The sequence below is a fragment of the Poecilia reticulata genome, chromosome 11 (genome assembly GCF_904066995.2).
Source record: "Poecilia reticulata chromosome 11, P_reticulata-male-v2, whole genome shotgun sequence".
Classification (NCBI taxonomy): Eukaryota; Metazoa; Chordata; class Actinopteri; order Cyprinodontiformes; family Poeciliidae; genus Poecilia; species Poecilia reticulata.
In genome coordinates this window covers 20,195,797-20,211,870 of record NC_088840.1, presented here as the reverse complement: position 1 = coordinate 20,211,870, position 16,074 = coordinate 20,195,797, and the positions used below count along the sequence as shown (strand labels likewise).

Here is a 16,074-nt window from a genome sequence, read left to right as displayed (position 1 = left end):
GTATTAAGTGAGGGAGGGAAAGATCCTTTTTTGAAGGATTCTTGATACATGTCAAGCATTGGAGGTATCATTTTGGATTGAAAAATTGTCTATATTTTAATTGGAATTTCATCAGGTCCTGGGCTCTTACCACCTTTCATACCGGATATAGCCTCAGACAGTAATTGTGCATTGAGCTCAAAATCAAGTGATTTTAAGGATTCGTTATCTAGGGGAGTAAATTCCAATGGATCCAAGAAATCAGTTTGTGCCTGGGGAACCAGGTGTGAGTACTCTGAGCTATACAATTTGTAGTAAAAATTTGAAAACATGTTTTTTCTTTTGGGTCAGATGTAAACACCCCTTCAGCTGTTTGAATTGAGTTTATTGCTTTATCTGTTTGTTCCTGTTTGATATGCCAAGCCAACAGCTTACTGGCCTTTTCACCTTGTTCAAAATATAATTGTTTCAATCTCATTAAACTTTTAATTGCTTTATTTGTAGATAGCATGTTGTATTTAGCTCTTAACCTAAGAGGTTCTGTGTTTAGTTGGGTTGAAGGACTGTTAAATAATTGCGTTTCTGTGTTTTTAATAGATTTTTCAAGTTGTTCCAATTCTTGCTTATTAGTTTCATGCTTAAAATATTTTGTTCCCCCATCCTAACTTTGTTAAAAAAGAGAAAATGTTATGAAAATCATAGGAATTATTGTTGATGATAAGAGGAATAAACACAGTAAAAGACTTTGCAGGTAAATTATTTTTTTTTCCATTTTAGAGAGGGGGAACATTTTTTATCAGGCGCTTAAAGTATTTTGTTCCCCCATCCTAACTGTCAAAAAAAAGAGCAAATGTTATGAAAATCACAGGAATTATTGTTGATAATAAGAGGAATGAAAACAGTAAAAGACTTGCAGGTAAATTCATTTGTTTCCATTTTATAGAGAACAAACACATTATTTCAGGCAATCCATTCTCTCCTCCAATAACTTTTGGAAATTAAAAGCACCTGTTTCCAAATTCTCAAAAAATATTATGTGTTATAGCATACTAGACATTTCCTTAATCCAGTAATCTGTCATATTTTACATTAGAACGGGATTTACCAAAAAGTTTACACTCTGATCTTTTCAGGAAGTCTTTATTTTTGTGCCCTGCTATCAGCCAGCTTCCCTCCTCCTCCTTTATCAGAAATGAAACATTATAAATGCACACAACGTGTTGGAAACCTGTGTTTGTTGACTGACTTATTTGTCAGGCTTACGAGACAAAGGCTGAAAAAAAGATGGACTCACTTCGCGTTTAAAATAACACAAGACCTCGTTTATTTATGTATGTATTTTTATTTTGACAGCTGCCGATTAAACTGAAAGTTACAACATTGACATGATTATATGAGTAGTTTTTACCGAGAAATCGATCAGAAACACCGTGAAAATGGTCAGATCTGCCGGATCCACTACTCTGGCTGCAATGCGCGCTCCCAACACAGGGGGGAACAGAATTTCTCACGGTATCCTCGTTAGCGCTAATTCTGTCCTCTGCTTGTGTAACACGCGTGGTAACAGTTCTTATATCCGATTGCAACCCCTGGATAGCAGTTAGCAGGCTATCAAATCTCTTAACAAAGTCATATTTCATCGAGTTAATAGCCGCCACGAGGTCGTTAGTGCTACCTGCTTCCATGGCCGCCAGACCATCACCATCTGTTTCTGTGGATTTGTTGTTAACAGGAGGCATATCCGAGACGCCACTGCCAACTAGGGGAGAAGCTGCCCCGTCGCTGTAGGCAATGCTAGCGTTAGCTAACCTGCTACTCCCGGACTGTTGCGCTGGGCTCAACATAGACGTTATTAAAGCCTTTTTGGAGGTTGGTTTTGCGTTCTTTGGTGCTATCTGGTACTAGTTAACAGCGATAACTAGTACAGTTGACTGAAGAAGCAAGATATTACAGGTTGTTAATTAAGTTTTTTAGAAGGAAATTGATGAGGGCTTCACCGCACGTCCGTTCAGCACCACGACATGACCGGAAGTCCCTATTATGTGTATATTTTATTCAAATTTTGTGGTTTATCCATAGGACCTGTTTTGTCCCTGTTCTCAAGAATCACTGATTTTTAATTTTCTGCTGTGCATATTGAAGACTGTTGATAAAATGTATGACTGTTAACTCATTTAAAGTGTCAAACTACAGTCTTCAAGGGTCGTTGTTTTGCAACTTTTGGATTTGATTCTGGCTCAACACACCTGAATGAAAAGTTTTATGAATAAATAAAAAATAATTACATTTAATATATATTACTAATATGCTTACATTGATCTTTATTTTAGAAGTTATGGTTGTCGTCTATAATTTTGTGGGTTTTTTGTTTTAGTTGTATTTTTCTCTTTTCTGCTGCAACTATCTTCTATTATAACTATGAAAAGATTTCAAGTTTTTCAAAATGAGTTGCCACTGTATGAGAACTCTTTACATGTAATGATCGAAGGATCCACAAGGTGGCGGTAAAGCAATAACATGAAAACCGACAATCATAAAGCCCCAAAGAAGAAGACAAAGAGCTCGGGGGGTCGGTGAAGCAACAATCAAACAAACAAACAAACAAACGAAGACGGTAGGAGTGATTCGGCGGATTGCATAAACTGTACATTGACTGTAGCAACATGGCTTCTACATCAGGAGGGAATAGTGGTAATGAAATGGAATGGATGATATCAAGGTCAGCAAGAATGAAAAGAGCACTTAGGAAGAGACAAGAAAGGGAAAGAAGTTGGTCGGAAGAAAGTGAAGCCAGAGAAGAAGCCAACAAAAAGACAAAAACTAACGACAGCGCGAGTACAAGAGAAAAGAATAACTTCAATAGAGAAGTGGAACTTAAGGTAATAGTGGAATTTAAGCAAGAAGGAGGATTTATCCACCCAATTAAACTGACTAGAGCAATAGAGGAAGAGATAGGAAAAATTAAAACGGCTAGAATCATGAGTAACAAAAGAGTGCTAATCTATGCTAGCAGTGAAACTCAACAACAAAAGATAATCAGAATGGAAAACTTGATGGGGGAAAGAATCAAAGCACATATTCCAGGGTCCTTAGCAAGGCTGAGGGGAGTTATATCAGGAGTTCCAACAGAAATATCAATGGAGGAGTTGAAAAAAGAAATTAAAGGAGGAAAAATAACAGATGCCACCAGGATTAAAAGTAAAAGAGATGGAGAACTTAAAGATACAATGGCAGTAATTCTGCAATTTGAAAATATCATGCCAGAAAATATTCAACTAGGATATTTGAATTACAGAGTCAGAGAATACATCCCAAAACCCCTCAGATGCTTTGCTTGTCAAAGAATGGGACACATTGCAAAAGATTGTAAAGGAAAACCCAGTGTGACAGTGTGCAAGATGTGGAGGTCCACATGAATATGGAAAATGTGAAAAAGAAGCTAAAGTCAAATGCTGTAACTGTGGAGGAGAACATAGTGCAGCATATGGTGGATGCAAAATACAAAAGGAAGCTAGAGAAGCTCAAAGAATTAAAATAACAGAAAGAGTCTCGTATGCCGAAGCCTTAAAAAGAGTAAGGAAAGATGATTCAAGAGAAATTAGGTCAGGAGAAACGGGGCAAAGAAACACAATTTGGAGTTCAAATCGAGGGCAGAATGAGCAAAGACAAAGCTCAGCTCCAACAACAATTATACAAAAAACATGCTCACATAAATGTAAAGTGGATGAAAATTCAATGGTGGTGAAAAAAGAAAACTTTGTCGCATTTATGTGCCACATTATTAATGTTACAGTTCAAATGAAGAAGAAAAGTGATAAAATAAAAGCAATTGTAACAGCGGCAGGAAGATTTCTAGATATGAAAGAAATCCAAGCAGATCAGATTCATACCATTTTAAGTGCCACAGAAATGACAGAGAATACTCAGGAATAGACTCTCATAATAATTATTCATATTCTTCAATGGAATGCTAGAAGTTTAATTGCCAATGGACAAGAACTTAAAAAATGTATTTATGATTTAGAAATAATTCCAGACATAATATGTATACAAGAAACATGGTTGAAACCTAACCTAGAATTTAAAATCCCAGGATATAACGTAGAAAGACAGGATAGAAGTAATGGTAGTGGAGGTGGATGTGCCACTTTAATTAAGGATGGAATAGCTTATAAGAGAAACATAATAAATAAAGATTTAGAATGTGTTAATATAGAAATATTTAAACTAAGAAAATATGGAAATATTACAATTATAAATTATTATAACCCTTGTAAAAAGTCTTGATAGTGAAATATTTACAGAAGTTGCAGGAAATATAAATAGAAGAGAACTATGGTGTGGTGATTTTAACGCACACAATAGGCTATGGGGTAGCAAGAAAACAGATCATAATGGTATCATAGTTGAAGAAATGATGGATGAAAGGTCATTAGTCTGTCTAAATAATGAAAAAGGTACAAGAGTAAATATACACAAAAATACAATGTCATGTCTAGATGTTACATTAATAACTGACTGTCTTGTTGGTTCATGTGAATGGGATATTCACAGGGAGACTACACTAGGCAGTGATCATTTTCCAGTGAGTACAATAATTAATGACAGTATAAATAGGCAACAAGAATTCATACTAACAAGATGGTGCTTTAAAAAAGCCAATTGGCAAAAATTCAAAATTAATTGTGAAAAAACCAGCCATATGGTTACATTAAATGGTAACATTGAGGAATGTACAAAACAGATAACAGAACACATTTTAAATGCTGCAAATTATAGCATACCAAAAATCAAAGTCAAAGGTAAGAAAAAAGTAGTGCCCTGGTGGAATGATGAATGCAGTACAGCAATTAAAGAACGTAACAAAGCATTTAAAATATTACAGAAAAATTTAACAACCGAAAACCTTATTGAATATAAAAAGAAAAGAGCAATAGCTCGGAAAATTATTAAAGGGGCTAAAAAGAAAACATGGAGAGAATATTGTTCCTCAATAGGTTCAGAAATAAAATTACAGAATGTTTGGTCAATGTTTAGGAAAATGACGGGGAAAAGAAATGAAGTTAAAATACCAGCATTAGTCCGAGGTCAGGAAATATTAGTTCTAAATAAAGATAAAGCAGAACTATTAGGGGAGACATTTGCTGCAGTTCACAGTGGAGAACATCTTACAGACATTCATAGACAGCAGAAAATACAAAAATTAGGAAATTATAAAAATATATTAGAAAAATGTCAGAAATGCATGTCAACACTAGACATGAATATAACCATGAAGGAAATGAAAACGGTACTGAAAGGGACAGGATATTCAGCTCCAGGGGAGGATCAATTATGTTATGCTATGTTTCAACAGATACCAGAAGTAACATTGAAATTAATATTACAATTATTTAATAGAATATGGAATGAAGGTTTAATACCAAATAGCTGGAAAAGGGCAATAATACTTCCATTTAATAAACCAGGGAAAGATCCTACTAGTCCAAATAACTATAGACCAATAGCTTTAACTTCTCATTTAAGTAAATGGATGGAGAAAATAATAGTTAGTAGATTAGGATATATTGTTGAACATAAGAAACTAATAAATAGATACCAGTGTGGCTTTAGAACAGGAAGATCAACAATGGATGCCCTAACCAGAGTATGTAATGACATAGAGAAAGCTTTAAAAATGAAGGAGGTAATGATTATAGTATTTTTTGATATAGAAAAAGCATATGATTCACTGTGGAAAGAAGGATTACTTATAAAAATCAAGCAGATGGGAATTGGTGGAAAGATGTTTAATTGGGTAGCAGATTTTCTGCTGGATAGAAAAATAAAAGTTAAGATTGGGAATGATTATTCAAAAGAGTTTAATGTGGAGAATGGGATTCCTCAAGGAAGTGCAATTAGCCCAATATTATTTAATATAATGATTAATGACATTTTTTCTGACACTGATAAATGTATAAATTCTGCATTGTATGCAGATGATGGGGCCATATGGATGAGGGGAAAAATGTAAAATACGTAGTGGAAAAAATTAAAAAAGCAATTAAGAAAGTGGAAAAATGGTCATATGAATGGGGTTTTAAATTATCAGCAAGTAAGTCCTGTTTTATGGTTATTACAAATAAAAGAAATATAGATACAGGAACACTAACATTATATGGACAACCTATAGAAAGAGTTAAAGACTTTAAATATTTAGGATTATGGTTAGATAAGTCTTATACATGGAAAACACATATAGAAAAGTTAGAAACTAAATGTAAGAAGGTCATAAATTTACTTAAGGCTGTGGCTGGAAACAACTGGGGTGCAGACAGAGAGTCATTATTAAACATATATAGGGCTCTTATGAGATCAATAATTGATTATGGCAGTTTCATATATAGAGCAGCAGCTAAAACAACACTGCAAAAGATAGACAGACTACAAAGTAGGGCTTTACGTATATGTACAGGAGCGGTAAAAACGACACCTATTAATGCTCTACTAATAGAGACTGGAGAGACTCCGCTGGAAATGAGAAGAATAAAATTAGCCTTAGTATATTGGATGAAAATTAAAAGTAATGAAGAAGAGAACATAACATCAAATATAGTAAAAAACTGTTGGGAATATGCAAAGTTCCAGAGTAATGGATTCGGATGGATGATAAGTAAATGGACCAAAAAATATGGATTAGAGGATAAGGAAATAGCTCAAATTAATCCAATTAGTGTTATTCCTCCATGGCTATTTCCTGAGATTAATGTAGACATGACAATTCTTAAAATGAAAAGTAACTGGAATTTAAATGAAATAGGTGTAAAGACTGATATATATTTAAGGGAAACATAATATAACTACCTCAAAATTTATTCAGATGGCTCTAAAAATCTCAAAGGATGTGTGGGAATAGGAATAAATATACCAGAGTTTGAAACTTACATCTCCAAAAGACTATCAGATCACCTTTCTGTTTTCACAGCAGAAATGATGGCAGTTATATTAAGCTTGCAGTGGGTAGAGGAGGTTCGACCAGACAGGGTGGTGATATGTTCAGATTCTAAAGCAGTATTAGAAAGCATTCAGGGAGAAGGAAATAATAGGAAAGATTTAGTATTAGAAACAATACATAGTTTATTTAGATTATATAGAGGTGGTATTGATGTCTGGTTTTGATGGGTACCAGCTCATGAAGGGGTTAAAGGAAATGAAAAAGCAGACAAACTAGCAAAAAGGGCCTTAGAAATGGCAATAACAATTAGAATTCCTTTTGGGAAAGGGGAAGGGAAATCATGTATTAAAAATAAAGAAATAGAAGAAAGGCAAAAAAGGTGGAATGAAGAAAAGAAAGGGAGAAGATTGTATAAAGTCCAAAAGTCAGTACTAATTACAAATATTAACGAGAGAAACAGAAGGGAAGAAATTATTATGACCAGATTAAGAGTAGGTCATACCTATTTAAATGACACCTTATATTTAATAGGGAAGAAAAATAATGATAAATGTGAAGGTTGTGGTGAGAAAGAAAATGTAGAACATGTATTAATGAACTGTAGAATATATGAATCTGAAAGGGAACATTTGAAAAGAATGGTTAGAAGGACAGGTCAAGAATGGAGTCTTAAAGGAATATTAGGAAATGAAGGAAACATAAAGGATATTTATAGACTAAGGAAAGCATTGTTTACTTTTCTTAAAAATACAAGATTAATGAATAGAATTTAAAAGATGTAGAGAAATGTTGCTACACACTCATGTACAGTAGGTGGCGGTATGCACCTTAAAGTTGCTTGCAATCCGCCATAATAGAAAAGAAGAAGAAGAAGAAGAAGACAAAGAGCTCGCGTGGTCTGTTGTGCTGAATGTTGGAGTGTTTCTCTTTATTAAAAAGCTCCTGTTAACTGCTGCTGAAGCAACATTCAGAGTTTAAAGAAATAATCGTCAAGTCAGAGGAAGAGATGGATGATCAGCCCAGACTGCTGGATTTCTCCCGGACCCCCAGATAATCTTACACCGAATAGGTAGGAAACACCAGCGTTTGGACGAAGGTTAATGTCTGCACCTTTCTCTGTGAGGATCATTTTAGTAAATGTTCTTTTCCCGTATAAATATTTAACATATTAGTACGCAGACATGAATATTACGCTGAGACAATGGTAGTGAGAAAATTACCTTTTTTATTCCTCTCTAACTACTGAGACTTGCTTCAGAAAACAGGAGAAATGTGAACAATGCAGCGCAAGGTTAGTAAAGCAGGCAACATAAAATATTAATAGCGGTGTTAGTAGCTGTAAATTTTATAATTTGTAATAAATCAATTGTAGTGGCGATTCTATGTCAAACCAACAGTGGTGGAGAAAGTACTCAAAAAATGTTCTTAAGTAAAAGTAAAAATACCACATTAACATTTTACTTAAGTAAAGGTAAAAAGTACTGGCTTTTAAAAGTACTTGCTGAATACATAACCTAATCGCTAATAGGTTAGCGATTAGGTTAACGATTAGTGTGCCGATCGTATTTAATTTTAATACATCAGAAATGTGCCATTGTAATAAACAATGCCACAGATAAAACATGTTCTTATTGTGTTTATTCTCTGTAACAGTTTAGACTTTGATATGCGATCCTATGAATCATAATTTTAGGGAAGGAAACTTCTTGTCTCCTGTCCTAACATAGCATGAACTTCATTAGTGACATTTATTTAAAAAGAAATCCAACTGAAAGGGGATGGAAAAACGGTGGTGGTGGGGGGGGACATGCAACCAAGGAGACATGTAGCAGAGTTGTAGTCAAGACCACCTAACCAGAGACCAAGACCAGCGCCCTGCACTAAATGACACAATAAAATTAAGTTTACCTATCAAAATTGGTTCTCAGACTGATCTGAAAGATCCACATTCCCATAAGAACACCTAGATATGAAATACTTAGAGCTGACCAGTATCAATTAAAACTCATTTCATTCTGTTTTGCTTTCATCGCTGTGCTACAATCCGCAAAGGTCTCCTGGCATCCCTATAATAATAACGCCCTGGGCGGTTGCCCATATTGCTCATGTAATTTGTATTGCTCATTTAATACACTGAGGTGATGCTTCGTATGTAGATAAAAGTTTACTGTCCAAAAACCTTGAAGATTGTTTTTATAGTTCATTCTTTCCAGTTTTGACAATTAAATAACAAAGGTCAAACTTTATTTGCTTAACAAATTTGGTGAAACTTTTCATTAGAGGTTTGTCGATTAATCCATGATAAATTTTATGAAGCATATAAAACGGAGAATTCGCCTAAACCCGAGTACAGTTAGTTTTTATTTTTGTCATAAATCGTTGTCTCTAGTGACATAGCAAATAACAAGCCAATCACAACCCTCTCTCCTGTTTTTCCCCGTTTTCTTTTTGATCCAGCCATTTTTTCATGCAACCAGATTAATCAAAGTTTGTGTATCAGAATCACAAACATTTTTACTTGTTTATTTATTGTTGTTTTGCCTATTTCACATATATTGTCCACTTGATGTCCCAGTGGAGCATATGAAGCACAGCGGTGCATCGGCTCAGGAGTCCAGTGATTGGATGGAGTTCCTCAGGGCTTCATGAAGCTTCATCTCATCATCACTACTTTTCATTGTTTCCTCTGCTGCTCTGATCAAAACCTAAAGGCCCAACCCAGTGCATGCTGGTCCAATACCAGTCCCTATAGTGACGGAAAATGGACCCACAGTTCTTCCTGTTTAACTTAGAAAAGTAAATAACAAAGGACAAAAACTAAACAACTATTAACCTACAAATAAACTCATGTTTGTAAATAAACCCCAAAGATATAAAGTGGACTAAAATTAACTTTTTATATAATTCAGAGCAATACAAATAAAGAAAATTTTGACATAATGCAATTTACTGTTAAATATCAACAATAATCCCTACTACAATTATCCATCCATCCATTTTCTTACACCCTTTTCCCTCAGTGGAGTCGGGAGGGTTGCTGGTGCCTATCTCCAGCTAGTGTACCAGGCGAGAGGCAGGGTTCACCCTGGACAGGTCGCCAGTTTGTCGCAGCCCTACTACAATTAATTTTGCAATAAAATATGATTTTAAAATCCGTTCATGTGAGAATTCTCCAAATGTCAGCTGGATGTGACGACTGATCTGTCTCTCTGTCTACGCTTTTGAAATTTAAAGTGTTTTTTGTTTTTTTGTTGATTTCTGTTTTAAACGATGAAAATTTCTCCTACTTCAATAAAGTTAACAATAACTCTTTTTCTCTGTTTTCTCCTCCAGGTTCCCTGCAGTTTAACCAAGAGAGAAGATCGACTCTGGACCAGGAGGAGTTGGAACCTCTGCAGGGAAAACAAGACCAGGAAGAGGAAGAAGTTTACTGCAGTCAGGGAGAAGAACAGATTGAATTAAAACAGGAGACTGATACCTGCATGTTGGTTCCTGTTGATGAGCAAACACACCAAACTGAATCAGACCCAAACACGGACCAAGTCCTCTTAAAGGAAGCTGCTGGAGCTGAGAATCAAAATCAGGAAAGAAGAAAACTTTTCTCATGTGCCATCTGTAAAAAGTGTTTCGCTTTAAAATCTGTTTTTGATGATCACATGAGAACTCATACGGTTCAAAACCTGTTTTCATGTGTGAAGTGTGGGAAAAGTTTCAGTCAAAAACGGGATTTAACTTACCACATGATGATTCACACTGGTGAAAAGCCGTTTTCATGTGGGAGCTGTGGAAAAAGTTTTAGTCTAAAACGGCATTTAACTCGGCACATGATGATTCACACTGGTGAAAAGCCGTTTTCATGTGGGAGTTGTGGAAAAAGTTTTAGTCAAAAACAGCATTTAACTCGGCACATGATGATTCACACTGGTGAAAAGCCGTTTTCATGTGGGAGCTGTGGAAAAAGTTTTAGTCAAAAACAGGATTTAACTTACCACATGATGATTCACACTGGTGAAAAGCCGTTTTCATGTGGGAGCTGTGGAAAAAGTTTTAGTCAAAAACAGAATTTAACTCGGCACATGATGATTCACACTGGTGAAAAGCCGTTTTCATGTGGGAGTTGTGGAAAAAGTTTTAGTCGAAAACAGGATTTAACTTACCACATGATGATTCACACTGGTGAAAAGCCGTTTTCATGTGGGAGTTGTGGAAAAAGTTTTAGTCAAAACAGGATTTAACTCGGCACATGATGATTCACACTGGTGAAAAGCCGTTTTCATGTGGGAGTTGTGGAAAAAGTTTTAGTCAAAAACAGCATTTAACTCAGCACATGATGATTCACACTGGTGAAAAGCCGTTTTCATGTGGGAGTTGTGGAAAAAGTTTTAGTCAAAAACAGGGTTTAACTTACCACATGATGATTCACACTGGTGAAAAGCCGTTTTCATGTGGGAGTTGTGGAAAAAGTTTTAGTCAAAAACGGGATTTAACTCGGCACATGATGATTCACACTGGTGAAAAGCCGTTTTCATGTGGGAGTTGTGGAAAAAGTTTTAGTCAAAAACAGCATTTAACTCAGCACATGATGATTCACACTGGTGAAAAGCCGTTTTCATGTGGGAGTTGTGGAAAAAGTTTTAGTCAAAAACAGGGTTTAACTTACCACATGATGATTCACAATGGTGAAAAGCCGTTTTCATGTGGGAGTTGTGGAAAAAGTTTTTGTCAAAAACGGGATTTAACTCGGCACATGATGATTCACACTGGTGAAAAGCCGTTTTCATGTGGGAGTTGTGGAAAAAGTTTTAGTCAAAAACAGGATTTAACTTACCACATGATGATTCACACTGGTGAAAAGCCGTTTTCATGTGGGAGTTGTGGAAAAAGTTTTAGTCAAAAACGGGATTTAACTCGGCACATGATGATTCACACTGGTGAAAAGCCGTTTTCATGTGGGAGCTGTGGAAAATGTTTTCGTCACAAAGTTAGTTTAACTCGCCACATGAGGCGTCACACAGGTGAAAAGCCATAGCAGTATTTTCCATACATGTCCTATGTTGAGGTTCACTATTGAATGGTTTTGGTTTAACACTAGAATGAAAGACTGGAGGGGTTTCATGTCTATAAAACTTGAAAAGTTGAAAGTGTAATCATTTGTATCTTCACATTTGGATTCTTGGAGATGTGCAACCACGACACATTTTCCTTCAGAGATGCTTTGTTTTGTTTTCCTGGCATATTCCGTATCAAAAACAATACTGATCAACTGTATGTTATTAACATCCTGTTTATGTACAATGTGAAGAGCAGAGGGCTCAGCACACAGCCCTGAGGAGAGCCAGAACTGATGCTGATAGCTGAAGTGGCTTTGGAGCCCACTGACTATTTCATGCACTAACAGAGTTTGACCGGACATGGACTCCCTTCCAGAACATTCTCACAAGACTGGACTTGAGGGACTGATTGGTATTATTCTATCCTGTATAGAGAAAGAGTGGGTGGGTGGATGTTGTTGATCTTAACACGCTTAGAATAAAAAATACAATGTGCTGTTATGCACTAATTTTGCATTCTCAGATACATCTACATACAAAAAATTATCTGATAAGGTTTCTCTTCAAAACAAGATGAGATTGTAACTGATGCTGTTATTTGTTTCAGATTATATTAACCAGTTTAACTCTACCCAAGTAAAGGTTTTGTGAATAAATAAACATGTCTATGGAAAATGTAAGAAAGCATGGTGGATTATTATTGTCTTCAATAATTTGGTGTCTTTTATCTTATTTTTCTCTTTTCTGCTGCAGCTGTCTTCTATTATGACTATAAAAAGATGTTACGTTTCTTGGCTGTGACTCAGTTGTATATTACATTTACTCAAGTTACATTTAGTTGAAAAAAAGATGGAGAACCTTTTACTTGAGTAATATTATGAATACTGCTACTCTTAAATATTTCTGGCTACTTACTACACACTTTGAGTTACTTCACTCAATGAAGAATAAATATGTTTTTACTAAAATGACTGACAGTTTATGTTAAAATGAGACTTTTTGTCTGTACACAAACTTTGTCGTACTAATTTTCTGTGCCTGTTGTACTATTTGGAGATCAAGCCCTGACTAAATATTTTTATTCTTAAATTAATAACTTATTGGACAGCCTGTGTTTAATACATAACTGAAGTCACTCCATGGAAAAAGTCCCCAGAAGACATTTTAATATAAAATGACCAAAATTACGGGGAAACAAATATCTGTAAGATTGCACCAACATCAGATCTCTGATGTAGCACTGAATTATTAGCTGCTGTTCAGAAAACCATCTGCATCATCAGCCGTCTGATGTACAGCAATATTTCCTTTCAGTGCTTACACTCTGCACAACATGCAACTGTTTCAGACGGACATAAATATAAACAGTGTTTTGCAAATGTAAACAAATGCTTCTTTAAATTAAAAAAAGCAATGCAATGTGTACAAATATGAGCTAATGTTCTTTGTTGTTCTATGAAAGCTGCTTTGGAAAACTCATTATTATGTCTCAGGGTCAGAAATATTCATATTTACTCTGCATAATCAGTGCCAGCAAAATATAAACATTTTGGCAGAAATCCAGTCAGAGAAAGTCTAATTACAGTTCTACAAACATGCAAAGCAATTTGTCCCTCAAATTTTAATTTTATGCAATTTAAAATATTACCACCACTCTATTAAAGACCTGTTTTGAGAGAAACACTTTAGAAACAAACCTTATTAGCAGGATCTTAAGCATGTAAACAAGAGGCAGTTGATGAAAAGAAACCCAAACAATCTCAGTTTTACCTTTTCTCTGCCTGCCTTTGCCTCTTCCTGGTGAAAAGTGCTTGACGAGAATCAAATATCAGCACAGTTGAGTCATTACATCACTGGAGCTTATCGGCCATCGGTATTAACCTCCATGTGACTCAACATACAGATCTTAGGGATCATTTGAATCAGAAAGCTTCATGATGCACCACCATCTGCTGCTCCATCTCAGTGCTGGTCAAACAGAAATCCAGTCCTTGAGGTCCAGTGGCTTTTTTTGGATGTGTTCCTGCTTGAACACCTGATTTATATGGCTTACAGTCTATAACTTGTTAAAAAACAACATGTGGATCTATAACTCTCAGTTATACAGAAGAAAAAACTGTAAAAAGCGCTGACAAAGGTTTATTCAGTTTGTGAACATCAATAAAATCCAAGTAAACATTATGTTGACCTTTAATATTCAAGTGACAATTTGTAATTAATGAATGTTCAATAGTTTCAATCAAGTGATGCAGCATTTAACAACATCTGTATTTTTTATTTTCTTGAGATTTGTTGAAAAGGTCTATGTATGTCTGGCTGGAGTCTCTTTCTCTTCTTCCTTCACTCAGACTCAGTCGTTGGAGGTTGATAACTGGATCTGCGTGAAACTCGATCCAGTCGCTCCACAGCCACGCTCTCCAACACCCGCCTCATCAGAGGATGCTCCTCCAGGAGTTCGTTGAAGTCGTCCACGCTGAGCGAATAAAGGCGACAGTAGGTGTCGGCCCTCACGCTGGCCGTCCGTCGGCCCTGAGTTAGTAGGCAGATCTCTGAGCCAAGAAAAACAATCGGTTTAGTCATAAAGTTAGAAGAAAACCCCCAAATCTTTCTAAATATTTTTGGTCTAGTTTCTAGTCCAAATATTTTTGTGCACTTAAAGTAACTTTTCAACAAGATATTGGAGCTAGTTTTAAGTCCAGAATTGCTTAATATTGACTTAAAAATGTACTAGTTTCATAGGCTGATTATTTTGGATAAATGTCTTGTAATAAGTGAAATAATATGCCAGTGGAACTGGTACATGTTACTTATATTAAGAAATAATTGACTTAAAACAAGCTCCTATATCTTACAGAATTGCTATTTATAAATTAGTTTTGTCTTATTTCAATTAAAATTTTCTTGTTTCCTAAAGAAAAATTCATGGCAAGATTTTGGGTTTTTTCACAGTGCAAAAAAAGAAAAACTACCCTGCAAAATGTATTTACAGTATAATCATAATCAAGCAACTTGCACATTATCTTCATTGCTTTTACAGAGTGAAATATTTCATAATTTTTAGTTTTTTCTTCAAAATGACATTAAGCCAATGATGAAAAATTACATTTACCATTAGAAATTCAGAAGAAATAGTAAATATTAGGTGGAAATGTAGTGCAGTTACAGCCAAGAGTTCTGTGGGAGATTTTATAGAAGAAGGCCAGCAATAATCTGAATAATGAAGACTCTCGTAGAGATGATAAGTAGCCGAATAGAGTTTTAATACTCTGCTGTATTTACCTCCAAAGTAGGCTCCATCACTGAGCACTAACTCCTTACTGTCACGCGGGATAATCGTGACGGTGCCATGCTGGATGAAATACATTCTCCGACCCAGCGTTCCCTCTCGTATTACATAGTCTCCCGGCTGGAAAACATAAAGCGCAGCTTGGTCAGGATCACGGTGACAAAGTGAGGGTCGGTGTTGGCAAAGAGCGGCATGTTGGCGACAAGTCCACGGCAGTTATAGCTGACAATCTCCTGCATGACAGAGACAAAATGGACAGAAGTAAACTAAGTGAAAAACACATTTCGGTGATTCTTGAGAATAGGGACAAAATGGGTTTTAATTTCCCAATATTTTTTTGTTTTTTATTTCTCAACCATAAGTATGCAAATATGACAAATAATGTTTTGTAAATGTAAAGATGCTAAGGTATAGGCTCCCATTTGCAACATTTTTTTTTTAAATTACACTTTTAATCGACCTGACCTAGAACGTTGTCATCACCATCTGACAAAATAAATATAAAATAATTTTTAATGACCCTATTAGTGATATTTTTACTCATTTTAACGACAAATGCTTCTCAAGAAACAAAATAAATATGATTTAAAACCAAAAACAACAAAAGTCCATCTGACGTAGTTGACACTGCATGACGGAGTTGACACAGAACTGAAGGTGGTGACAAACTAGTGAGTAAAATGAAAACTTGGTACATGTAAAGTAATGCAATTTATATAAAATACATTAAAATTAATTCATTGCACATTTAAGTGAGATTTGACAACAATTTCACTGAAAGAGTCTCAAAAACTGATGGAGTTGACATCTGACAGAGTTGACGA

At 35.4% G+C, this 16,074-nt stretch overlaps 1 protein-coding gene and 1 long non-coding RNA gene across 3 annotated transcripts in view; one reads left to right on the top strand and one right to left on the bottom strand.

Annotated features, from left to right (window-relative positions):
• LOC145553749 (uncharacterized) overlaps positions 1-12,758 on the top strand; it is a 35,433-nt gene extending 22,675 nt beyond the window's left edge. The window contains exons 1-2 of one of the 2 annotated variants that reach the window (XR_014089785.1): positions 5,989-7,982; positions 10,247-12,758. This is a non-coding gene — a long non-coding RNA (uncharacterized LOC145553749). Of the gene's footprint in view, positions 1-5,988; positions 7,983-10,246 lie in introns of those variants that run through there. The other variant, XR_014089786.1, reaches the window with a different exon arrangement.
• Positions 12,759-14,269: 1,511 nt separating this feature from the next.
• LOC145553736 (potassium/sodium hyperpolarization-activated cyclic nucleotide-gated channel 2-like) lies at positions 14,270-15,652 on the bottom strand. The gene is made up of 2 exons (XM_081612623.1): positions 15,244-15,652; positions 14,270-14,513 (listed from the first exon to the last, which is right to left on the bottom strand). The coding sequence occupies exons 1-2, from the start codon at positions 15,326-15,328 to the stop codon at positions 14,305-14,307; spliced, it is 294 nt and encodes a 97-aa protein (XP_081468749.1). The 5' UTR covers positions 15,329-15,652; the 3' UTR covers positions 14,270-14,304.
• Positions 15,653-16,074: the final 422 nt, after the last annotated feature.